The 24,939-nt window shown below is 58.0% G+C and overlaps 2 protein-coding genes across 8 annotated transcripts; one reads left to right on the top strand and one right to left on the bottom strand.

The window, feature by feature from the left end:
• The first annotated feature begins 12 nt into the window (after nucleotides 1–12).
• SMTN (smoothelin) lies at nucleotides 13–22,094 on the top strand. Of its 7 annotated transcripts, XM_019754275.2 has the most exons (21): nucleotides 13–150; nucleotides 1,867–1,997; nucleotides 6,532–6,680; nucleotides 7,073–7,166; nucleotides 7,259–7,337; nucleotides 7,421–7,518; nucleotides 8,425–8,745; nucleotides 8,834–8,906; nucleotides 9,508–9,579; nucleotides 9,659–10,177; nucleotides 10,361–10,533; nucleotides 13,618–13,770; nucleotides 13,857–13,932; nucleotides 15,015–15,179; nucleotides 15,280–15,342; nucleotides 15,557–15,626; nucleotides 16,584–16,757; nucleotides 16,963–17,080; nucleotides 17,604–17,755; nucleotides 18,724–18,888; nucleotides 21,788–22,094. In XM_019754275.2, the coding sequence occupies exons 2-20, from the start codon at nucleotides 1,947–1,949 to the stop codon at nucleotides 18,866–18,868; spliced, it is 2,745 nt and encodes a 914-aa protein (XP_019609834.2). In that variant the 5' UTR covers nucleotides 13–150; nucleotides 1,867–1,946; the 3' UTR covers nucleotides 18,869–18,888; nucleotides 21,788–22,094. The 7 variants fall into 7 exon arrangements, with proteins under 7 accessions (XP_019609834.2, XP_019609832.2, XP_074178022.1 ...); XM_019754273.2 differs by lacking the exon at nucleotides 18,724–18,888; XM_019754277.2 differs by lacking the exons at nucleotides 13–150; nucleotides 18,724–18,888 and adding an exon at nucleotides 12,446–12,538 and having other exon boundaries at nucleotides 1,870–1,997; nucleotides 21,788–22,076.
• A 158-nt stretch (nucleotides 22,095–22,252) lies between these two features.
• SELENOM (selenoprotein M) lies at nucleotides 22,253–24,882 on the bottom strand. The gene is made up of 5 exons (XM_019754279.2): nucleotides 24,526–24,882; nucleotides 23,343–23,378; nucleotides 23,118–23,152; nucleotides 22,677–22,755; nucleotides 22,253–22,603 (listed from the first exon to the last, which is right to left on the bottom strand). The coding sequence occupies exons 1-5, from the start codon at nucleotides 24,643–24,645 to the stop codon at nucleotides 22,445–22,447; spliced, it is 429 nt and encodes a 142-aa protein (XP_019609838.2). The 5' UTR covers nucleotides 24,646–24,882; the 3' UTR covers nucleotides 22,253–22,444.
• Between the last annotated feature and the right edge of the window lie 57 nt (nucleotides 24,883–24,939).

The following is a 24,939-nucleotide window of genomic DNA, read 5'->3' as shown; positions in this document are numbered from 1 at the left end:
GCGGCTGGACAGGCGGTGCTTCCAGAATCCCAGAGACGGTTGCTGAGCGGCTCTGGGATCCCAGTCCCCGCGCCTTCCGCCTTACTGTTCCTAGTCCTTCAGTCGAATCCCGAGCGACCTAACCTGAGCCCGCGCGCGACGGACTGAGAGGTGGGTGTGCGAGCCTCCAGGCGGCACCAGGACCCCTGACGGGTCCGGAGGTGGAACCTGGATATTTGGGCAAGGGTTCTGGGGCTCTCAGATCTGGGAGCCTCCACCCATCCACGGGGGCTCTAAAACATGGGATAAGGTTCTGAGATCAGGACGCTCCACAGCCTCCAGGGGTGCTAGTCTGTTGGGGCAGACACCTGGGGGAACCTCCCACATTCCTCTGAGACCTCCCACAATCTCGGGGAACCCAAGACTCTATGACAAGGAGCCGTAGGGCAGCAGCAGGAATACCTGGGGGAAAAGAGACTTCCTACAGTCCCGTGGAGGTTCTAGATTATGGAGTAGGGACCCCTGGCCCTAAGAAGACGTGGGGGAACTCAGACTGTCCACAGAACGAACCTAAGTCTGGTGATCACTGAGTGACACTCTTGGGGGTGGTTACCCCAAAGTAGGTAGATAAGAACCCCAACAAAGGGAGGTTGGGAGGTTGACATCTGTTCGAGGCTACAGGGATGGGAAAAGCAAGCAGCAACTTGAACAAGCAGAGTCCAATGAACCCCAACTGTGGATTAGGACTCCCCCAGACCCATTCACTGGATTGGGTGACTCAACAAGTGACTGTTCTGGAGAGGGGGAAGGGATGAGTGAGGGATGAATCAACAAGAAGGGGGCAATCCTGGGGCCATTTCAATCACCATACATTAACTTAGCACCTATGGTATGTCAGGCTGTGGGCCCTCAAATTACAGAAAGACATTAGGTCTGCAGGAGGAAGGAAGCAGCCACGCTAGGAAGCTGAGCCAGGACTTAGGGGGCCATTTTGATGGGTATTGATGGCACAAAAGGGACTGTCCTGAGCCTCTAGAAGCATTTTGGAAGGGGGCTTCAGAAGCTAGAGGTGGCCAAAATTTTTATTAAATCCATCCCTGCCCTCTGGGTCTTTGGATTCCTCCTCCCCCCTGTGAAAAATCCCTGGTCCTCTCCAATCCTCAATTTGTCTAAGTCCACAGGTTGGACGGTTCAGCTTCTGACAGCCCTTCCAGCTGGGGAATTGATTTCTAAGTATGTGAATTGGCAAAAGGAGCTGGGTGCCTGGACACCTTGCTTCATGGGGTCAGGGCAGTTGACATCTGGGGGAGGGCAGAAAGGAAGGAGAGGGGTGTATACAGAGGCCTGTCCTCAAGTATTGAAAGATGGGGTTACCTCCAAGACTTCTGTCACCTGGGGGAATGGCAGTGGCAGTGGCAGCGGGGACTTGGATTTGGGCTCAGCCTACAGCCAAAGGCTGAGCTTTCAGGGTAGGTTAGGCTGGGCAGGCCCTAGTGACTGGTGGGTGGGGCAAGAAACTATGGAGTCTGGTGTGCACCCCCTGGCGGTGAGCACAGCTTGAGTAGGCCTTGCTGGAGCCCAGCTTCTCAATCCAGGCCCCCTACTCTCCCAGTTTGATGCTGACACAGAGTGAGGGCCCAGCTTAGGCCACACAGCAAACTGCCAGTTGAGTTGGCTAGGCTAGAACCAGGATTCTTGGTTTGTTGAGTTTTGTAGCACACTACCCTAGGGTTGAGGGCAACTCCCAGCCAGGAGCCACATCACAGGTAGCAAGGATGAGACAGCAACGAATGATCATGGGTTAGAGGGGGAAACTGAGGCACAGAGCTCAAGTGCCAGTAGTTTCTAGAGACCCCAGCAGACCTGACTCATATCTGTTCCCTGCAGAATTCCCTGAGCTGGTGTTAGCTGCCACAGACACTGGGAATCTCACCAGGAGGGGACGGACAGAGCGAGGGGCCAGCAAGATGGCGGATGAATCCTTAGCTGGGCTGGATGAGGGAGCCTTGCGGAAGCTGGTAAGTAGCCCCATCATCCCCACTGTGAGGATTGGCGAGGCAGGGCCTTCCAGGTGACCTCTCAGCTGACAAAAGGAAGTGATGGGGGAGGGGACAGGAGGAGAGCTCAGGGGAACAGGGTTAGGCCTGTTCCAGATGGCTGACACAGAGGCCCCAGTGGCACATGCCTGTCCGTGCCAGGTGCTGAGGGCTGGTCCCTCCCAGCCCCCCACTGCCACCACCTGATTAAACAGTAACTGCTAAGGACTCACCCATGTGCAGCCACAGGTGGGGAGGCTGCATGTGTTTCTCGCAGTGCCCACCCCTACGGGGTGGCCCAATGATAACAGTAGTAGCAATGATTAATAACACCAGGGAACAGCAGGGGGAAGGCTGGGTGCTGGGCACACCATCTCACAGAATGGTCACAGCCACTTCCAACAGCCAGGAGGACACTGTGCCTCAGATAGGTAAAATCAACAGACTAAGAAGAGGGTGTGCCAGGATCCAAACCAATCCCAAAGGGAGACATGGGGAACCAAGATTCCTGAGTAAGTCAAGGCTGGAAGAGCCCTCATGGGCTCTGTGACTTCTAGTCTGTCATTTTTCCACTCTGAGCCCCTCTGTTTCTTTACTGTAAAATGGGAGGGGGGAATGTGTGTGAACCTAATATCTAGGTCCTAGAGTTGGCATGGGGATGGACTGAGGCATGGGCCCAGATCTTGAGGAGGAAGGATGGGCCCACTCTATCCTCGTTAGCCAGCTTCTTCTTGAGTGCCCTAACACCTGCCCTCCTTCCCCACTCTCAAAGAGGCTGTGGAACAACACACAGGACAGGCATGTGCCCACCGGCAAGGGCAGGGAGCAGCTGAACTAGATGAAGAACCAGCCCCTGACCCTTGTCCAGGGGGAGGGGGAGATTAAAAATTTACCCTCCCTAGGAGAAGGCAAGTGACCCAACCCCCTCACCATTCCTCTGGAAGCAGGTGCTGGAGCCAGCCCAGCAGAGCCACTGCCATGACCTACCAAGGCACTAGGGCTATGTGTCCTCAGACCAGCACCTTAGACTCTCTGGGTGTCTGCCTCCACCACATGTGCAGCCTGGAAGGGATGGGTTGGGTTTCCAAAGGTCAGCACGACCTCCGCTCAGGAAGTCGGAATCATAATGGAAGTAGTAGAGGCAGAGCGGTCCAGAGAGAAAGTCAGATCTCCACGCATCCCCATCTTTAGGAATTCCCTTTGAGGCTCAGGCTTCTCCGGTAGCCACCCCTAACCGCATGCGGGATTTGGGCACTGGAAAAGGGTTTCAGAGGAGCCCGAGCAGTGGTTGTAGTTGGCCTACCCGCCGTCCCCCTCCCTGGGAAAGGACTGACGAGACCCCGCCCCTCATCCCGGGATATGAGGCTGCCCGAGGTCTTTCCCACCATGGTCCGGTTCCTCCACCGCCGATGCCCGCCATTACTTCGCCCCGGCGCTGCAGAGGGTCCCGCCCCGCGCGCCGGCCCGGCCTCGGCGGCCTCGTGGCAGGAACGGGGGCGTCCCGAGTCGGGCTCCTCCCCGCATGGCCGGACCTTATAAGGGAAAGCTGGCCGGCGCCCCAGCGTCCGGCCGATTCGGGGAGCTGGGGAGCCGCTTCCGGCCTCGGCTGCTGCACATTCCTGAGGACCGGGCGGGGGCTGCGTGGGATGGGGCACTTGGGGACATGCAGGCCGCCTCGGTCCCGGGTTCGAGTTCAGACTCCAACACTGACTAGCTAGGTGATCTAGGGGAGCTGCTTCAGTTCTGTGAACCTCTGTTTCCTCTCTGTAGCCAGGGCTATTAAAGCAGGAGTTACCCGGGGACTCCCCCTCTGACTCCCCTCTGGGCGCCTAGTGCCGGGTTGCGTGGACGAGACGTGGGTGGGGCCTTGGGAAGGTTGGTGGTTCCGAAGCCTGCGGGCCTTCAGCGCCCCCTGGCGAGTCTTCGCTCCACTGCCAGACAGTCCCCCATGCGTAGCTGGAGGAGCTGGGACCTAGCGAAAGCCTGGAAAGTCTCCTCTGTTGCATTGGTGGGGAGACTGAGGCCCAGAAAGATGCCAGTGCCTGTCAGACGCCCCCAGCAACCATGGCAAAAGTAACCGAAGTCCCGGACCCCCAGGAGGCGGAAGTGCCCGCTTTCCTCTGGGGAGAATTTCACTTGTCAGTTTCGGAAACTGCCCCAGCCCTTTCCTCTTCCCCCTGGTGGACAATGGCGCTTTGTACTTCCTTCCCTCCCTCCCACAGTCTCCTCCACACATAATGGTGAGGACTGAGAGGGTGGGGAACACAGCACACACAGCAGGGACACTGTGGGTGGATCTTTGCCTCCAGGCCCAAAGGAAGGGTCATGTTGGAGGGTGACCAGTGGAATGAGGTTGTCCATCCCCCAGCGCTGCCCCCTCCACTTGGGGGGGAATCAGACAGAGGGTCCCATTTTCCACATTGGGACACTGAGGCTCCCAGGGGTTGCAGAGGTGGCCAAGTTCCCACATCAGCCTTTTTTTTCAGGGACAAGAACCTCATCTCTGGAGCCCAGGGTATTGGGAAGGGTGACCCAGAAGGCAAAGGGCTAGTCATGACATCTCTGAGCCTCTTTACCTGTGCTTAGGGAGGGCTGGACCAGCTGTCCCCGCAGGCCCTCATTCTCCAAGTGTATCACAGAGGACTCTGGGCCTCAGGCAAGGCCAAGACTGGGAGGTGGGAAGATGAGCCTCATTCTTCCTCCCTCTGCTTTAATACATCCCCCCGTTAGGCTTTATATAGGTATCTCTAGTCCAGGCTAGAGAAGGCCCCCAACACAGTACCAAGGTGTTTGAGGTACCCTCCCCAGCAACAGCTATCCTCAGACTGGGGCAGACCCTGGAGTCAAAGAGACCTGGGTTCAAATCCTGGCTCAGGTTATTTCACCATGAGTAAATCACTTCTCTTCCCTGAGCCTCAGTTTTCTCCTCTGTCAAATGGGAGTAATAAAGTGCCAGAGTTTCTGTGAGGTTAGGACAAGTGGGGGACTAAGCACGGGATCTGGCATACCAATTCTCAATTAATGTTACTGATGCCTTGGTACTCATTTGCCCTCACTTCTCTCTCCCTCCTCCTGAGTGGCTGGAACAAAACAGGGGGGTGATGCTTACTGTAGCCACAGCTATGCAGCTGGAGGGAAGGGGGATGACACCCAAGTCACTGCCTCTATCTCTACTCACTGCCCTGAGGTGGGGGCCATTGTCCCATCTGGCAAATGAGAAAACCAAGACACAGAGACATGCTGTGACATTAAGGACATGCTCCTGATCACCCAGGACTAGTCTGTGGCTAGAGCCGGCTGGGGGTTCTGGACTGACCCACCCATATATAGCTCTACAGGAATGTGGAGCCTGAAGGGACCTGAAGTGACTCTGTCCCCCAGGACTCTCCCTGCTCTCTTCAGACTGGGACAAGTGAGCTCATGGCGGAGTTGGGCCAGCTCACACTCCCTCCTGAAACCTGTCCCCCATCCCCCACCAGACTCCTGCATGGAGCAGGAAGGCATGATGTGGAGGAGACTAAAAAGGAAGGGGGTAGAGGGTTCCTGGGCCTTACCACTAAATGCCTTAGGGGCTAGGGACAGAGGAAATCACCTTGCCTATACTTGCTCCCATCTGGCTCAGACACACTGGAGGCTTATCTCTACCATTAGCTTTCTGGGGTTCCTAGGATAGTCCTCTCTCCCATGAACCACAGAGGTGGAGATGTGGGAGAGACATCAGGATTGGCTGACTGCCCAGAGAAGATGTCTTTTCCTGGACCTGGTTAGACCAGCCACCCCCAATTTCTCAGAAACTGAGGGGCTAAGAAGTCTGTGGGAGCACCTGTCCCCCATGGACACCCTGGGTGAACCCTAGTGTAGCTGCCTTATCAATCTGGGGGATTGGTTGGCTCTTCCACTCTGGGCCCTGGCCCCTTTGCCCCTTTGATGGTGGCTAAGGCTGGGCCAATGCAGGAGCCCCCAGCTAGGAGGGGAGCTAAGACTCCTGAGCACCTGCCCCTGCCTGCCTCAGATTCCCCACCTGTCCGATGTGGGTGAGGCTGCCATCCCCAGCAGGGCTGTGGTGCTTTGGAACTAGACCATTGAAGTCTCCCTTGCTCACAGGGTGGACTCCAGCTGCCCAAATCACCCTTCCATCCCCAAGGACACTTAGCGACCCATAGGAGGGCCTTCCTCTTCTTCCGCCTCCCATGATTCCTTGGCTCTCAGGGGTTTGATGAAGGGCCCAGAGAAGCAGGATTCAAATCGAAGGACTACCTGGCTTAGTACCTGACACACGTGGGCGGTTGGTGCTCACTCTGTGAACCACAGTGGGCTGTCCACAAGCCGTGGCTGCACGAGCTGGGTCTTCCCGAGACACTGGGTGGGTGCACAGGCAGGCACGTGATGAGCTTGGGGCAGGGAGAGTGGAGACAGACCACTCATTGTGCCACAGGCCAGGCCGTGGGCAGCTGGTGCCCGCCCTCCGCCCCTGGCAGCCAAAATGACCTGTCCCTCCACCCTGCCTGCCCCATAGTTGGAGGTTACAGCGGATCTGGCAGAGCGGCGGCGCATCCGCTCCGCCATCCGGGAGTTGCAGCGGCAGGAGCTGGAGCGAGAGGAGGAGGCCCTGGCATCCAAGCGCTTCCGTGCTGAGCGGCAGGACAACAAGGAGAACTGGCTGCAGTGAGTGTGTGGGGGACAGGGTTGGACATGCAGGTGGGGGGGATAAGTACCAGGGCTCAGCTCGTGCTGTTCAGGCAGGCACAAGCACTGGTGTGTCTGCAGCCCGTCTGGTGTGCAAATGGCAGTACAGGCACACTTTTGGGATACACAGGGATGTGTGTGGGCATGGACCACATTGCCATTGCTGGTGTTCTGGCCACGCCCGTGCAGACAGCATGTCTGAGTGTGTGGTATTAGTGTTCACGTCCACGAGCATGCATGTGCCAGCATGTAACCAGAGGGTGTGCACAGCTACATGCCTCTCTGCCAAGGTTCTGGGTACCCTGTCCTGGCCCTTGCTCTCAGCCCACATGGCCATGGCAGTGGGGGTTATAGGCATGATGTCCCTGCAGCTCTCAGCAACGGGAGGCCGAGCAGCAGGCTGCTCTGGCGCGGCTGGCGGGGCGGCTGGAGTCCATGAGTGATGTGGAGGAGCTGACCTCGCTGGTGAGGCCCAGGCCAGGGCAGGGGGTGGGGGCAGGGCAGGTGAAGACCTGGACTCCACAGCCCAGTACCCGTGGCCTGCCTCTCACCCACAGCTGCGAGGTGCTGGTGAGTATGAGGAACGTAAGCTGATCCGGGCTGCCATCCGCCGAGTACGGGCCCAGGAGATTGAGGGTACGTGCCCTGCCCCAGCCCCACCCCTGCCAATGCTGCCCATAGCACCTCCCAGCCACTCACCTGACACTTTTCCCTTCCAGCTGCCACCTTAGCTGGAAGGTTGTGCAGTGGGCGTCCCAACAGTGGCTCAAGAGAGGACAGCAAGGGGCATGCAGCACACAGGCTGGAACGATGTGAGGTAAGAAGTGTGGGAAAGGTGGGAGGGTGGCCCAATATCCTCTGCCCATGGATGCCAGCTGCTCAGAGCACCTGTGTCTTTGCTAAATTGGTGCTTGACTGAGAAGGGCCTGCTAGTGTTTGGGGGACTCAAGGGCTCTATCTCAGGCCTCTGCTCACTCTCCCAGGCAACCTCTGACCACATGTCCCCCACTTCCGAGTTGTCTATACCCAGGCTTTCCCCTCAAAACTAGTCTGTCTACACTGTGTCCAGGTTCCTGTCCATCTCCCATTACCACCCTTGTTGACCTCCCTGCTGGCCTCCCCACATCCACGCCTACTTTCCACCTCCACACCAGTCATCCAGCTTCTACTCAGCAGATGGGCATCTCCCTAAAATGCAAATCTGGCTAAAACCCATCCTGCAGCTGCCCCTCCCCCTCCAGAGAGCCCACATCCTTACCTTGGCTGACAGGGCCTGCGTGGCGGGCTCCAACTGACTCGTGGAGCAGTGTTCACAGAGTGGACTCTGTTCTCCAGGAAATGTGGGTGAGAGGTCAGGCCATGCAGGTCCCCTAAGTGGCCAGCAGAGGCCGCTGGGTCCCTAGCAGGACAACCACCCTCACCCGATTAACCAGGCTGAGGCCAGGGGTCAGGGGTCTCCACTTTATGGATTTATTAAGTCTAGGAGTCCGCAGCAAGTCTCCAGTTGTCCCCAACCCCTGTCATTAGGATATGGTCCACTCTGAAGTGCCCTTGACTAGGCAGTACCAAGAAGTGAGGTCGGAGACTGCCAGTAGCGTACCAGTGCCCACGCTCAGCAGGTGTGCCTACAGGAAGCCATGCCCAGCCCCTCTGCTTTGCATGCCCTGCCCTGAGCATCTGCCAGCCTGGGGAGCCTTGGCCACAATCCATGGGTCCCCCACAGGTGCCGGAGCCAGAGGAACAGGAGCAGCAGGCACAAGTCCCAGAGCCAACCCCAAACCTTGAGGTCACCAGCCGGGATGTGACCACAGTGACACTCCTGTTGCAGGCCCCACCTAGGGGCACATCCAGCTTACCTGCCTCACCTGACAGTTCACCCACATCTGCCTCTCCTGAACCTCCACTGGAGCCTGCCAAGACCCAGTGCCCTGCTGCCAAGGCTCTGGGCAGCCCTAAGCCACCCACCAGCCCAGCCAGGGCTGCCAGCCCTGAGCCCCAGGAGCCTCCAGCACCCCCCAGCACTGAGGAGCAGGAGGTCAACAAGGTAAGTCTGGATGATGGCGAGATATACCAGGCAGGTGAGCTCCTTAGTGTGGGAGTCAGCCCCTGCCCATGCTGTGTCTCCCCTGCAGCTCCTGTCTGGCCCCACAGAGCCCCCTGCTGCCCAAGACGCCACCAAAGTTCCCTCCAACACAAAGAGAGCAGGTGAGGGTCCCAGCAAGGATAGCTACAGGCATCTGCCTTCCTCTACCCCAGCCTCCCTTTCCCTGCCTAGAAAATGGGCTCTTGTGCCTGGACAGCTCCAGCCTCCTCAGGTCCAGGCAGTCTCTGACACTCCTCCTACTGCCCCTGAGGTGTCCCCGCCCCCCACCCCCACCCATGGCCAGAGGCCTCCCCGCAGCCTTGAAAGGCAACGGGCCTCAGGCACATTCTTTTCCCCAATAAGGGAGTGCGCCCATCTCCCAGTTGGAGCTGTGGGCAGTGCTGGCCAGGGGAGTGTCCCCCATCCCCATCAGTAGGGAGGATCTGGGCACCCTTCCTCCAGCCCAAGCCTAGCTACAGCCCCCAGGAGTGTCCAAGTCATCCTGGGGTCAGGGCAGGAGGGGTAGGAGGAGCCTGTAAGGAAGATGCAACTGAGTGGGGAGGCCAGAAGCTGTGGGATGGGCTGAGGAGGCTGAGGAGATTGGGGTGCAAGAAGGTTTGGGAGGCTGAGGATGGGTGGAGGATAGGACTATGAGAAGTGGACCCCCATCCATTCTCCTTTCTCTTCCACTACATGGCTGCTACCACCTCCCCATACTGCCAGACCTAGCTGGACCCCGTCCCTGCCAACGTTCCCTGTCCATGCTCAGCCCCCGCCAGCCAGCCCAGAACCAAGGTACTGCCTGTTCCCACTACCCCTGGCTCTGGCGGTCCCTTTCCTACCCAGTCACTGACAGCCCTCCTGTCCTTTCTAGAGCCCACCCCCCTTGCCAGTGGACCTTCCCCGTTCCAGCGGGCTGGCTCTGTACTGGACCGCGTGCGCAAGTTCACATCTGATTCTCCTATGGCTGCTGGGCTCCAGGACAGCCCAACCCGAGCGGTCCTAGGTCCCTTGACCCCTGCAAGGCTCCTGGGCCCCTCCCATGTCAGCACCACCCCTGCCTCTTCCTCCAGCCACTCCTCACGGGGCTCCTATGACACCTCCTCCCGGTTCAGCAAGGAACAACACGGAACAGCCCGGCCCCTGGCCCAACTTCAGAGCTGTCCCCGGGAGGAGGGCCCCAGGGGGCGGGGCTTGGCTGCCAGGCCCCTTGAAAATGGAGCAGGGGGGGCCGCAGCCCGCTCAGAGGAGCCCAGTGCCCTGCTGCCCGTGGCTGTCAGCGCTGCCGAGCCAGGGGCCAATATGAAGACCACATTCACCATTGAGATCAAGGATGGCCGTGGCCAGGCCTCCACAGGCCGGGTGCTGCTGCCCACAGGCAACCAAAGGGCAGGTAGGCCTCCCTGCTGCTGGAGATGAGTGCCTGTAGCCGCCCAGCTCTGCACATAGGACAGGTGTTGTGGCCAGGGCTCCGTGTATCTCCAAAGGGTGTGCTGGGAGCAAGGGGCGTCATCCTCTTTGGTTGGCACCGTCCTCGCCCCACCTGATCTTGACAGTAGCCTCTCTTCCCTTCCAGAACTGATGCTGGGGCTGCGGGCACCCCCCACCCTTCTCAGCACCAGCAGTGGGGGCAAGAGCACCATCACCCATATCAGCGGCTCTGGGACACCGGCCCGGCTGGGCAGTGTCACTCACATCACCAGCTTCAGCCATGCCTCCTCTGGTGGCCGAGGAGGCTGCAGCATTAAGGTGAGCCCCTCCTCACCCCACCAACCTCACCATCCACCTCATGTGGACTGCTTCAGGGTATTGAGCTGGCAGGGTTCCTCTACTCTATTCCTCCCCCACTGCACACACGGGGAAACAGGCCCAGAGAGAAGGTGGCTGCCCACCGTCCACAGCCGGTTGGTGGCAGAGCTAAGGCCAGACCCTAGCCTATCAGCCACTAGACATGTCAGAAATTGTACTCTGTATTGGCCTAAGCTTTCCATATGCTGATCTCTGATCTTTCCTCCAAAATTAGTTGGTTTTTTCCTAATGAACAGATGGGAAAACTGAGGCTCAGGATGGTAAGGGCTGGCCCCCCTCTTCCTGTGGCAGCCCCAGTGCCCCTGCTTCTACTCCACAATGGACCTCAGCTCCAAGGTGCAGAGCTGATCGTCTGCTCATCCAAGATCAGCCTGGCCCATTAGAAGATTGGAGATTAGTGATTAGCATCTGTGTCTTGGAGGGTGGGGCATGCTGGGCAGAAGGACTGATGGGGGACAGACAGGCAGGGGGGCGCCAGTCAGGTGAGGCAGCAGCATAGCAGGTGCCACGGGAACTGAATACACCGCACCCTTCCATTATTCATTCCCGAGCTCTGGATCAGCTGGCTGGGAGCTCAGCTGGGGATGGGATCCCCAGGGGGCTGCCAGGCTGCCCAGGTAATGCCTTCTGTGCACACCAGGGACTGAATGGGACTTTGGCTGAGATGAGATGGCTAGAGCCAGCTTTGGGCCTTCTCAGGGGTGATAGGGAGAGGGTGGGGGCAAGAAAGCAGCCTTCCCCCCACAGAGCTGGACCTAACTACTCTCTGCAAAGGGAGCAGGAGTGGTGGCTGAGGCCCTTGGGGGTGGGTGGGAAGTGTCACAGGAGTCCTGGGTCTGACACCACCAACTCGCCTGAGTTTACCCATCTAGAACCAAGAGGAAGCAGATAATGTGCCTATAATTGTACTTGCTCAAAGTCTGGTTGGAACCTTAGACAGACCAGAGGACATTTATCTCGGGGACAAGACACTTGTTACAGCAGGTTGCTTAACGTCCCACCTCCCTGTGCCTCCATTTCCCCCATGTGTTCAAGGTTTTCTAAAATAGCATGGCATGAGGGCAAAGGCGTGCAGGCTCTGGAGTCTGGCAGAATGGATCCTCACAGCTAATGCACATGGTGACTCAGGCAGGCCCATTCCTTGTTCCCTGCCTCAGTTTCCCCACCTAAGAGGCATGGGGCCCTGGCCTCGGTAATCCTTCCAAACCTTTGCAGCCCTGCTGTGCTTCGGGTCTGTGATCTCTACAGGGCCAGGGCCAGGCCTGGCAGTCTGCCTGCTTGGGCAGGCTGCCCCTCCCCCAAGGTCCCCTCCACAGGGAGCCCAGAATAGGTTTCTATTTGGGCTGCAGCCCCAGCTGGCGGGTAGCGGGCTGGGAAGCCAGCAGGGGCGGGGCAGGCCCACTGCCCTTGCCTTCGCCCTCAGGCCAGCTGCAAAGACTCTGACATTACCAGCCAGAGGCAGCAATCCCTACTACTGTCCCCATCGTCACCCGACCATAGAGCCCCTGCCAGCACCATGCCGGGGGTACCAGGGCTTGGGTCTGAGCTGGCCGCAGCCCTTGAGGAGCGACTGGGCCAGGCATTGGAAGAGCTACGGGCTGTGGCTGAGGCAGGCCGGGCGGCAGTGACACAGGCAGCCGAGGCAGCTGCCTCGACCGTGGAGCCAGTGGCCCAAGCAACTGAAGAGCTGCGGGCGGAGACAGCAGCACTGAGCCGACGGCTGGATGCACTGGGCAGGCAGGTGGAGGTTCTGAGCTTGCGGCTGGGGGTCCCACTTGTGCCTGACCTTGAGCCTGAGTTGGAGCCCAGTGAGCTGCTCCTGGCTGCCGCCGACCCCGAGGCCCTCTTCCAGGCGGCCGAGGATGCCGGGACCCCCGTAGCCCACCCGCCTGCCTTCAGCACCCGCCGCCGGTCCTCTGCCGGCCTTGCCCGCAGCAGCAGTCTTGTAAGTCCCTATGGTCTGGGGGGAAAGGGTGGTTCTGAGCCAGGCTCTGCCTCTGCTGTGACCTTTGGTGTGCCACCATCTCTCTGAGCCTCAGTTTACCTATCTGTACAAGGGACTGGGGCACTAATGCTCCAAGACTGAAGCCAGAGGGTGCCAGGCTCCTGCCCCTGAGACATGTGTGGCGGCTGCCCTAGCAGCCCCTGGCCAAGGCCCAGTCCCCAGCCCCACCCCCACCCCCTACCCCAGCCAGGCTGAGCCTCCCTGAAGCAGCTGCCACCTCGGCTCTCCTTACCCTTACAGCAGACAGAGAGGCCCTGCCAGGAGGAGAGGGGCTGTGAAAGTTGGGCTGGGGGCTTGTCTGCAAAGGGCTGGGAGATACCCTAGCGGGGCTAGGTTGGGGCTGGAGGCCCCGTAGAGGGTAGTTCCCAGTGGAGTGTGGGACGTAGGAGTGAGCTTCAGAGAGGACTTGGCTCTGGGCAGCCCCAGTCAGACACCTGGTCAGGAGCCTGTGGGCCCTTGTCCAGCCTCCTCCGTATGTGGGGGGTGGTGAGTGGGGGGGGGGGCATGTGCTGCCTGGGCACTCGCCTAAGAGAACCCAGGCCTTGGGAACTGGAAAGACAGAGCACAGTCTGCCAGGGAGGGGGCTGGGAATAAAGCAGTATAAAGAGTTCAGGTTCAGGAGTTAGGCTACCTTCAGCTCAGACCCAGGACTGCATCACACTTACAGGAGGACTGTGGTCAAGTCATTCAGCTGCCCTGAGTCTCAGTTTTGCCTTCTGTTAAATAGGGACAGTAAAATCCCCAGTGCTTATACAGGACTTACTACTAAATGGCAGTCACCATTATTGCGACTATTAATCGTATAAACAATCCTGGGTATGTAGGAAACCCTACAACAGGGCTCTCAGTGCCTCTTACCTGAGCCTGACACGAACATGGCCATCCTTGGGCAGGCAGTCTGGCTGGCTAGTAATTTCCAAGGCTGTGCAGCTCCAGGGCCTGGTGCCCTGTTCACTGGGGGCATGGTTGGTTTCATCTAGACTCCTACTTAAAGTCCATGCCCTCTTCCCACCCCACAGATGGAACCAGAACCAGCAGAGTCCCCCTCTGCAGCAGTGGAAGTGGCCAATGGCACTGAGCAAACCCGGGTGGACAAAGCACCAGAGAGGCAGAGTCCACTGAGCACCGAGGAGCTGATGGCCATCGAGGATGAGAGCATCCTGGACAAGATGGTATAGCTGAATCTGGTGGGCTAGGAGTTGGCAGGGGCAGGGACCAACAGGCATCAGGTGGGCAATGACAGGGACTCTATCTGCAGCTGGATCGGTCTACGGACTTTGAGGAGCGGAAGCTCATTCGGACTGCACTACGTGAGCTCCGACAAAGGAAGAGAGGTAGAGAGCCAGTTGCCCCACCCTAGATCCAGCTGCTCCCCTCACTCTGGGGTCCATTCGTAGACACACCAGCTTAGTAACTGCCCTACCCAGCTTCTCTAGACCCAGCTGTTCCCTTGCTTCCTTCCCCCTGGTTCCAACTGCTCCCTTCCCTAGCTGCTTCTCTCGCCTGGCAACCCCAGTGATTGTCTCCAACCAGCTTGTCTTCTCCTTCTTAGACCCGGTTGCTCTCTCTCTCTCCCAGCTACTCCCATTTGGATCCAGTTGCTTTTTCAAGCCCTTCAAACACTGCTTCCCTGAATCTAGATACTCCTTTTCCCAGCTACTTCTCTCTCCTTGAGGTCCATTGATGACCACCTTAGTTTCTGCCCCCATCCAGCTTCCCCTTCCCTGGGCACAGCTACTTCCTCCATGAACCCAGCTATTTTTTCCCTCAGCTTCTAGATTCTTTGCTTCTCCAGATATATTCTCAATTATTCCCTCTCTGAATCTAGCTGCTTCCTCCAGGTCCCACTGATGGCCACCCAGCCTCTATCTCCACCCACTTACTTCTTCTTTAGGCCCCGTTACCTCTTTTGCCATCTTCTCTCCCAACTATTCTTTCCCTGGATCATATTGCTTCTCAGGTACCTCCAATTTCTTCCTCCCCAGATCTAGATATTTCTCCCTCTAGGGGCTCTTCTTTCCCCCTAAAACCTATTTGAAGGCCCCTCTCAACTATTGCCCTCACCCAGCTTCTTCCCTGGACTCTGGTACTTCGTCCCTCTATCTACATACTCCCTCCAGACTCAGCTACTCATTCCCATAGAAAATCCTTTTTTGGATCCAAATACTCCCGCTTTGAGTTTAGCTATTTCATATTCCCTTGTTTCTTTTTGAGTCCATCACACACCCCCACTCCCTGCCGGGTTATGGTTATCCCCTCACCCCCAGCTACTCCTAGAGAGCCCTTTTACCCTATGTTTTCAGTATTTCTAACAAGTTGCCCTCCACCCCATCTTTTGTGCCCTGTGTGCCCGTGATATGTGCTGTGTGGGTGATGGGTGGCCCTTCCGGGCATGCATGGGGCATCCCCCGCCCAGACCAGCGGGAAAAGGAACGGGAACGGCGGCTGCAAGAGGCACGGGCCCGGCCAGGGGAGGGCCGTGGCAACATGGCCACCGAGACCACCACACGGCACAGCCAGCGGGCAGCCGACGGCTCAGCTGTCAGCACTGTCACCAAGACTGAGCGGCTCGTCCATTCCAGTAAGGGGCCAAGCAGGGCTCAGGGCTCAGGGAAGGGACATGTGCACCCTACTGGCCCCTATGCCTCTCACACCCTTCCTCCCATCCTCTGCCCCTCCAGATGATGGCACAAGGACGGCCCGCACCACTACAGTGGAATCGAGTTTCGTGAGGCGCTCGGAGAGTAAGGCTGCCTGGTGTCGCCCTGTGCCTACCTGCCTGCCCGCCTCCTCAGGCTCTTCCTCGAACTCTCTCTCCGTACTTTCATCTGTCCGTTTCTCTGTCCAGTTGTCACTTTTCTCTGCCTGTGGCTACGACTCTACCTCCCCATAGCGCCCATCTCATCTCCTGATGTCCAGCCCAGGCTCTCACCCTGCTCCTCTGCCCCTTTCTTGTAGATGGTAGTGGCAGCACCATGGTGCAGACTAAGACCTTCTCCTCCTCATCGTCATCAAAGAAGATGGGCAGGTGAGTACAGCCCACCCTCCGACCACAGAGGAGTCAGTGCCACAGAGGAACTCACTGCACACCCATTCTACAGAGGGAATAGACGGAGGCTGGGAGATGAGAGACATACAGCCAGGGAGGGGCAGAGTAAGAGTCAGACCTTTCCTGCTGGCCATGTGATCTCACCTAACCCTCAACAGCACCACAGGGGAGGCCAGAACTTTTGCTCAGGGTTTCACAGCTCCAAGTGGCAACAATATTGAACCCTTACAGAGGTCTATGTGTCACACTGAACTGCCTGGTGGCACTGCTACTTCCCCATGTCTGCAGACCTAGCCCACATCACCTAGCACCTTTAAACCTAGCACCTTTATATCTTAGACCCCTGAGAAAGGGTACATCCCTCTATATTACACAGATGTCAGGCTGGTAGAAAGCAGGGACAGGATCACAATTCAGGGTAGGAACCAGAAGGATCCAGGGACTGTGAAGTCAGAGACCTGTGTTCAAGTTCCTGCATTGCTCCCCATTCCCTCTGAACTCTGAGGACAGGGGCTTCAGTTTCCTCATATTCAGTGTATTTGATAAGGGTCCCTCCCTCCTGTGACGTTTTTGTTTTCTTTTTTTTTTTCTTGTGAAGTTTTAAATGGCACACAGGAAAGGCTCAATAGACATGAGCTATTATTACTATTATTATGCTGCTCATCATTATTAGTTGATAGCACCCAAATTCTGAATGCACCTGTAACTTGACAATACAATGAGCCTTCTCAGAAAACTCCCTAGAGGTCAAGTGTTTTCGTTTGAGCCTCAGTGCACTCCTTTATAAAATGGGTGTGGTGAGGAAGCCTCTCTTGAAGGCCGGAGATGCCAGAGGAGATAGTGAAAGAGTCGGGTGTGGACCGCGACAAGACCCCTCTCTTGGTGAGTGGGGCCTGAGGCCCAGGAGCGGCCTAACTGCCGTTCCCCATCCCCCAGTATCTTCGACCGCGAGGACGAAGCCAGCCCGCGGGCAGGCAGCCTGGCGGCGCTGGAGAAACGCCAGGCGGAAAAGAAGAAAGAGCTGATGAAGGCGCAAAGCCTGCCCAAGACCTCGGCCTCCCAGGCGCGCAAGGCCATGATTGAAAAGCTGGAAAAGGAGGGCGCGGCTGGGTGAGCTGCCTGGGGCGGGGCCTAATAATCGCAAGGGGCGGGGTATGGGCAGCGACGGGCGGGGTCAGAAACGGGAAGTGCAGCTGGAGCTGTGGTGGGAGGGCCCTGAAGGTCCAGGAAAGCACTGCTGAGGCCCACTGGATGGACCTACCAAAGTGGCGCCCCCTATAGTGTTGTGACCCGGTACCCAATAACACCCTCGCAGCAGCCCTGGCGGACCCCGCGCAGCAGTGCAGCGCTCCACCAGCTTCGGGGTTCCCAATGCCAACAGCATCAAGCAAATGTTGCTGGACTGGTGCCGTGCCAAGACACGTGGCTACGAGGTAAGCTCTATGAAGCCAGGCGGCTCAGCACCTCCCTCTTGGCAGAACTCTTTCTCACTACCCTGTACCCTTCACAGCCACCATGCCTTGCAGGGAAGATGGGAAGCCCTCTAATGGGATGATGAAACAGGCTTAAAGAGGACATTTAACATGCCCTAGATTCCAGAATACATGATTAAGTGTCCGGGACTAATGAGGGTCCCTTGAATGGGGAGCATGGTTCAGGGACATACCCCACCCAAGGAGTTCCTCCTTCATTGCTCTTAGGGACACGGTAAATTTCTATAAGTGAGCTGGGTGGTGCTGGGCCTCTTGGTTGCTCTGTCCCTGTAAGTAGCAGACATGGGAGTTGACAGACTAAGTTGGAGGATGCTCATGTTCTTATTGCTCACCCGCTGTGCAGCCTTGGGCAAGCTATAGGGCCTCTCTGAGCCCAGTTGCCCTAGGTCTGGAATACCAGAATGCTGGGGGAAGAGGGGATAAAAAGCATGAGGAAGCTGACCAGTCTTCCCACCATCCATAGCACGTGGACATCCAGAACTTCTCCTCAAGTTGGAGTGATGGGATGGCCTTCTGTGCCCTGGTGCACAACTTCTTCCCCGAAGCCTTTGACTATGGGCAGCTCAGCCCACAGAACCGGCGCCAGAACTTTGAAGTGGCCTTCTCATCTGCCGAGTAAGTGTGGGCTCCAGCCCTGCTGGTGTCGGCTGGGCATCTGGGGCTGGGCATCTGGGCCAGGCCCAGCTGCCCCAAGGCCCCCTGGAGCTGGTCAGCTGCACTGTCAGACAGTGGCTGAGACCCCCTTCCCCAGAAAGCCCCTGTCCTCCTACATCCTGCCCACCCGATGCTGAGTGTGCCAGGTACCCGCCGGATCGAAGGAGCCACAGGCCCGCCTACCAGCCCGGGCTAAGGCCCACCAGGTGGCCCTGTCCATATTCCCTCCATCCTCCCTCTGCCCCCTTCTCCCTCCCTCTCTCTCCCTTTCTCTGTCCTGCTCTCCTCCCACTATCACCAGAGCTTCCTGCTCCCACGGGATCCCGGCTGGAGATTCCAAAAGGAGGCTCCTGGCCCGGGCACCGTGCCCGCCCAGCCTATATAGGTGTTGCCAGAGGCTTATATAGGACATCAGCAAGCCCTCCACTTTGGAATCGTTGCCCCGTCTGCTCACCTCACCCTCAGCACCCTCTTCCATCTGTCTTCCTTCTCTGCCTTTCTCTTTCTGGTTCCTCCCAGATTTTTTCCTCTTCTTCCTCCCTCCACCTCCTCTCACGCCTCCCTCACCTCCCCCTCCTTGGGGCACAGCCCTCCTCTCCAACCTGGGTGCCAACGCCATCGCCCCCCCTCCCCACCCCCCATTCCCGCTTGCCCCAAGAGTTCTCTGCACCTGTGACTGGTCTGGCCCCCCACCCTGTCTGCATCGCACACCATTAGTGATGGGTAGTGAGCGGCACGTCCACAATGGGGAGGGGGCATGCGGGGGGCTGGCAGACTGCAGCACTAAGAGTGTAACTGAACTCATGTCTCTGTGTGTGTGTATGTGTGTGTCTCTCTGTTCTCCTCCCCTCTCTCTTCTCTGCCTCTTCCCCCTTTTCCCTGCCTGGGCCCCGCCTCCCTGCCCCTTCCCGGCCCCCTCCCCTCCCCAGGACCCATGCGGACTGCCCGCAGCTCCTGGACACAGAGGACATGGTGCGGCTTCGAGAGCCTGACTGGAAGTGCGTGTACACGTACATCCAGGAGTTCTACCGCTGTCTGGTCCAGAAGGGGCTGGTAAAAACCAAAAAGTCCTAACCCCTGCTCGGGGCCCCACGGTGAGAAACGCCTCCTCGCCTGCCTGCCTGCCCTGTACACTGGAATCTGCTCAGCGGGGCACAGGGAGAGGCCTGGAGGGTGGGTGGGGGAAGCAGGGGGACCCTGAGAAGAGCCAGGAGCCAGACATGGTCCTGTTCTCTGGTAGTTCAGGGCCTAGCAGGTAAGGCCATTCTCCTAAATGATGACCAAGGACTGAATGGAGGAAGCCCAGGAGGGACTCTGGGGGAGGCGCCTGACCCAGCCTGTAGGTCTAGGACAGCTGATCTGAAAAAAGTGCAAACTAAGCTGAGATCTGAATGACAAGGTTCAGGATAAAGGAGCGAGAGGTAGTTCCAGGCAGAGGGATGAGCCTATGGCCAGGACTAGAGGCAAGAGACGGAGAGCATGGCACCTGCAGGAAGGGAAGTAAGTTTAGTCTGGGTGTGAGGAGGAGATGGGGGCCACAGTCAAGAGTTTAAACATCCTCCTGAGGAAAAGAGTCATAAAATGTGCCCAAACAGAGGAGGGATGTATGTGGTCTGGTTAGCATTCTAGAACAATCCTTGGATGAGGAATGGGGAGTGGGGGTGGACTAAATAGCTGGAGAAGCTTAATAAGAAGTAGAAGGACAGGCTTCCTCATGGATCCAGTTTGGGGGGCGAAGAAGGATCAAGGAAGCCTCCCAGGCCTCAAATTTGGGCACCGAGGAGTTGGTGGTGCCATACTCCGTGCTGGGGAGTTTAGGAGCAGGGCCAGTTTAACAGGAAGATGTTTCTGATTGGGATCCTGGATCCCCTAGCCAGGTGTGGCATTTCCTCTCTGGTCACCTCACCTCAGGGCCAAGGTAGAGAATTTAGATCCCGAGCCAACTGCCCGTTCCAGACAAGGAGCTCAGCAGAGAAGAGAGGTGGGCTCAGAGTGTCCCAGGGGGGTTAGGTCAGAGCTAGGGCCGGAAACTAGAACTGTAGATCCCCCATAGTGGCTCTTTTCCTTGCCCTATCACTTTTCACCCATGTTGTAAAGAGAAGAAAAGACAGGCCCAGAGGGAGCGAGGGGATTGACTAAAGTAATGTGAGTCAGGGACAGAGCTAGAGGTGCACTTAGATGCCCCTTGGGGCCTGGAGCCATTGTGGGGGGCAGCTTACATGTGCACACATATACGCAGGTGAGGGGAGAATGGGCTTGGTGCTGTCTCCAGGTCATATATGGACTTAGGAGCTGCTGCCCAGCAGGCCAGCCTGAAGGGAGAGGGGCCCTGATCCAGTTGGAAAGTGTGACTCAGCTGTGCTGTTGCTCGAATTGCCTGGTGTTTGGCCTTTCACTGGGGCAGCTGGAGCCCTGAGCTGTGAGTCCCAGTGTAAACAATGGCTTTATAAGGTCTCCAGGGAAGACACCAGGGTTGGAAGGGAGTTCCACACTGGGGGAGGGAGGCTGGGATCCCTGGGGATAGTCACTGCTGGAAGGAGCTGCAGAGAGAGGCAGCCTCTCCACCATAGTACAGCTGGGAAACAAGCCCAGTCTGGGACAGGGACGACTCCAAGGGCACATAGCACAACAGCAACAGAGTCAAGAACCCCTTACTCATCCTAAGTGCTTCCAACGTCTCAAATGAGGCAGAAAAGGACTATACTGTTGCTATAAAGATGGGGAAACTGAGTCACAGGGGAGGGCTTTATCTAGCATCTACAGCTGGTCAGGGATAGAGTCTGCACTGAAACGGAGGTCTTCCAGGCGTCTTCCCTGAAGGAGTCCATTGAGCTGGGAGTAAGCCCCAGCCTTACCATGATCCCAGGTTTGACCTTGAAGGCCCAAGATGGGAGGTAGACCTGGGCCCTTGGGTGTCTTGGGAACAGAAGCAATTCCTGTCCTTATGCCTTCCCTGCCAAAGGAAACTCAACAACACTGACTACTTACTATATGCCAGGCATGGCAGATGGGAGGGATCATGCGGAACAGGACTTGCTTTGGGAGAGGAGGGGAAATGGAAGCAGGGAGCAAACTCCAGCTTTAGAGTTCTGGGGCTGAAGTTGCTTGGTAGCTGCATCCCACTTACCCCAGAGTGGAGAGAGGGCTCCAGGCAGGTGCAAAACACTCAAGGCTTGGGGACTGGGCCCCATCAGACCCAGCCCTGCGTGTAATAAGCTGTGGGGCTTGAAACAAATGAGTCCTCTGTGACTTAGTTTCCCTGTCTGTAAAGTGTATCTAGCACTCTGGAGAATGGACAGAAAGGTGGTCCCACCCGAGAGTGATGTAAATGGTCCCATATGCTTCCCCTGCTCTACCCAAGGGGGCTAGTAATAAGGGTTAAAGAACTGCCTCTTCCCCTTATCCACACCCCTCTCTGGTCATCTCACAGTAGAGTTGTCCCCTGAGGCGGGGGTGGGGGGGATCTCTGCAGGATGTACCAGGCCAGGGAGCTGGCAGATAATCAGGGGCCCAGAAGGTCACTGGGGCAGGTCCTGCCTGCAGGGAAAGATTTGCCAGGGATAAGGCCCCTTGGGTGCAATGGCCCAACTGACAGTCTTGTGCCAGCTGCAGTGTACCATTGAGGGTGAGCAGGTGGTGCCTGTCCAGAGATAAGTGGGCGGGGTCTGGAGTCAACCCCCCCCAGGGCTAGGGGTGGAGACCAGTACCCTACCCTGACTGGAATAAGGCACAGATCTGATCTTCCTTCATCTCCACCTCTACCTGCCTGGCGTTGCTCCCTACAAAGGTGCCTCCAGGCTTGGATGGGTGAAGCTTGGGGCTTCCTGCCTTCCTGGAAGGCTCCCCACTACACACACACACATGCACCTCCCTTGAGAGTATGGAATTTATGGAGACCAGCAGGCTTCGGCAGTGAAAAGACCTCCGGGTAGAGAGACACAGCAGCAAAAGGCGGCCGGCGCTGACAGTCACCCCCGTCCCCCCTCCCCGCAGGATGCTGGTGGACTGCGTGCCCCTGGTGGAGGTGGAAGACATGATGATCATGGGCAAGAAGCCCGACCCCAAGTGCGTCTTCACCTATGTGCAGTCGCTCTACAACCACCTGCGGCGCCACGAGCTGCGCCTGCGCGGGAAGAATGTCTAGCCTCCCCGCCCGCATGGCCCGCCCGCGGCAACTGCCCCCACCATCCAGGCACGCTCCCCTCCCTGTGCGCTTGCCCACCGCTGCTGTCTGTCGCGACACCCTCCCTCGCGCGCACACACACACGCAGAGTTTTGATAAATTATTGGTTTTCAACGACCTTGACTCTTCTCTGCCACTCTTCGGGGTGTTGAGTGGAGGGCAGCTTAGGAAGGTGTGCCCAGGTGCTTCCTCCAGCATCCAGGTATTTGGGGAGCCGGCAGTACTGGGGGGGGGGGCCTCCTATTCCCTACCCGCAAGAAAGGAGTCGACTCTCATTTAAGACGTAAGGGAATTTAGTGAAGCTGGGGTGGAGGGAGGGTAATAAAGGGGAGTTGAGAAGAACCCTCAACTCCATCCCTGCCTGCTAGGGGACGGGGCGTCGGCCCTTAGCGAGGGAGGTGATCCCGGGACGCTGAGCGCTTCATTCTGTCCCCAGGGCTTAGGCAGGGGGGGCCGCACTCTCGGACCTACAGGTCTGCACGGTCCGGAGCGCCTTCCGCGGGCCTAGCGGGCGCCCGCAGGTACTCAAGGGGCACAGGGTCATCGGGCGCCGCCTTGCGGTAGAAGCCGAGCTCCTGAACCAGCGCGTTGATCTCCTCACGGGTCATTTCGCTGAGTGGGATTCGCTGAATTGGAGGGGCTAAGTCAGCGCGCGGGGTCCCGCCTACCGCCCCGCCCCCCCGCCTCCCAAGGCCTCACCTCCAGCTCCTCGGAGCGGTGGCCCAGCAGCACAAGCTCTGGGTCGGCCCCTGGGAGGTGTTTCATTACTAGGTTGTGGCTGAAGACGGTGTCAAGGTGAGTAGCGGTGGGCAGAGGCAGGTGGGGGCTCCCGGAGACTTGCTGATGTTGCACAGCACAACCTTGTTTACCGAGGTAGGGCAGGTATCCCCATTTACGCGTGAGGAAGTTAGGATCCAAAGAAGTAAAGGGACCTCCTCCATTCCCCTATCTGGTAGTCCTCACTAGCCAATTTCATTTGCCTACCCAACTTGGAGACCTTGGAATTCTGTGGGCAGCCACTACCAATCAATTTCTCTTGTCAGATGAAAACTATTTGTCATCCTATCTGTGAAGTTAAGTGGGAGGATATACTGCAGATTCCCTCTTCATTCTCCCTCCCGCAGAACTGAACAAGGATACTAGAATGGGATGTCCTGGGTGACAAAGGCCTTCACCTAGGGAGAAACCAGAGCATTAGACCCCAAACCCCTCGGTACCGATGGGAAACTGAAGCCCACTGAGGTCACACAGCGAGTGACTTCCAGCCCAGAGATCCTCCCGCACCCAATCATTGGGACCATGTTGCCCACCCCCCCCAAGAGTCGGGGGGGGGATAGAGCTGGGGACCCCATTCTTGATACTCACCTCCTTCAGGCGATTCAGCTGTCATCCCCCACAGGTCTGTAGGGGGACAAAATGGGAAAGGTCAGGAGTCCCTCACATCTGCCCCAGCCACATCCCCAAGGCCATTTCACCCTCATGTCTGAGTTGGGTCAGGCTGTGGTAATTCAACAGAAGTTCCCAAGATGTGGAGATGGAGGCCCCTGGTGGGCAAAAGGGGTAACTCTGTACAGATGGGGAAATAGACCTAGGTATCCCAAGGGAAAAGAGCAAGGCCAAAGACCCGAAGGGCACTTACAGGCCTTGGGGCTCTTCCCTGCACACCTTACTGTTAACTCCTAATGCCCAAGAGAAACGATCACCCTACTCCTCACCTGGGCCTCGCCTTTGGCCCCTAGAACCTCAGGGTGGGGCTGACCAGAAGGAAACAGCTCAGAACTGCCCTGGCACCCCCAGGGCACCTGCCATCTGGTCCCTACCCTACCCACGCAGAGCTGACCCTCCCTGCCACGTGTGGCCCAGCCCTACAGACCATCTGGTTGCTTCCCGGGCTTGGGAGGATGGGAGGGACCTTCCGTGCACTCCCTGAGGGAAGAGGGGCACTTCCCAGACCCCAGAACCACCTATTCTAGTCCTCCCTCCTCCTCCTGTCTCCCTTTTGTCAGACAGCGGGCTAAGGCCCAGAGAGGGGCTGTGATGAGCCAAGTCACACAGCAAGACAGGGACTCTAGTGGGGAATTTCCTCGCGGTGGGAGGCTGCTGCGGAGTATGGTAAGCAATTCCCAGCCTCCATCCCTGGCTCCTGTATGGTGGGGGTGGCGCCCAGAAAGTGTTCCCTCCCCCAGGAAACGAGAGAGAGACCATCTGGAACTGGGGTGGGGAAGAAATTCCCGAAAAAAGGAGCGATGGGGGGATGGGAAGTTGTACTCCAGAGGGCAGGTTTGGGAGAGTCCTAGGCCAGAAGAGTTAGGGGACGTGATAAATGTATCTGGGGGTTCGGATTTCCAGGCCGCAAGATCGAGTGTCTCCCGCTTCCACGGTGGGTGCTGGGGCGTGCTGAGGCTGGGGCCTGAGAGGGATGGCCCCAGAGTCAATGGGCACTTGGGAATCGGGAGAGTCTTGGAACCAGAGCGGGCGGTGGTTACCAGGCTAAGGGGCCGCAAGCGTCGGGGGTGGTGATCCCGGGCTAGGGGGCCGGCGCACTCACCTCTACTCGGGCTCGGGCCAGGCCTTGCAGACGATTCCAATCGGGCCGGAAGGTGGTAGCAGCGGCCGCCAGTGCCGCCAGAAGCAGCAGCAGGGGCGGTGGAGGCAGCGGAATGCGCATTGGAACCTGGACGAAGAAGACCCGCAAACCAGAGGAGAACCACCCGGCTGCTGCGCCACGTCTGGCCCAGCGGGTTGGCCCCACCCCCGCCCCCGCGCGAGGCCAGGCTCCGCAGTGAACCACGCCTCCAGCTCCGGGTCTCCACCCCAGGGCCCGCTCTGGCCCTCAGACCTTTACTTTCCCAGTCGCGAGAGTGTACACGCTTCCTCTGCCGGAGCATGGACGCTCCGGCTGGATGAGGCCAGACAGTGCCACCTTAGGCCTGTAGGAGGCGCGGGAGGGATGAGGACGAAC

Source organism: Rhinolophus sinicus, linkage group LG16, assembly GCF_036562045.2.
Source record: "Rhinolophus sinicus isolate RSC01 linkage group LG16, ASM3656204v1, whole genome shotgun sequence".
Lineage (NCBI taxonomy): Eukaryota > Metazoa > Chordata > Mammalia > Chiroptera > Rhinolophidae > Rhinolophus > Rhinolophus sinicus.
This window is presented reverse-complemented; position numbering and strand designations above follow the sequence as displayed.

What these genes read in the sequence shown, in the direction of transcription:
- SMTN (XM_019754277.2), top strand. Translation starts at nt 1,947, where the DNA reads ATGGCGGATGAATCCTTAGCTGGGCTGGATGAGGGAGCCTTGCGGAAG. An exon ending in ACAGGCTGGAACGATGTGAG is followed by an intron (nt 7,519 to 8,424) that starts GTAAGAAGTGTG and finishes GGTCCCCCACAG; the next exon opens with GTGCCGGAGCCAGAGGAACA. An exon ending in TGAGCGGCTCGTCCATTCCA is followed by an intron (nt 15,180 to 15,279) that starts GTAAGGGGCCAA and finishes CTGCCCCTCCAG; the next exon opens with ATGATGGCACAAGGACGGCC.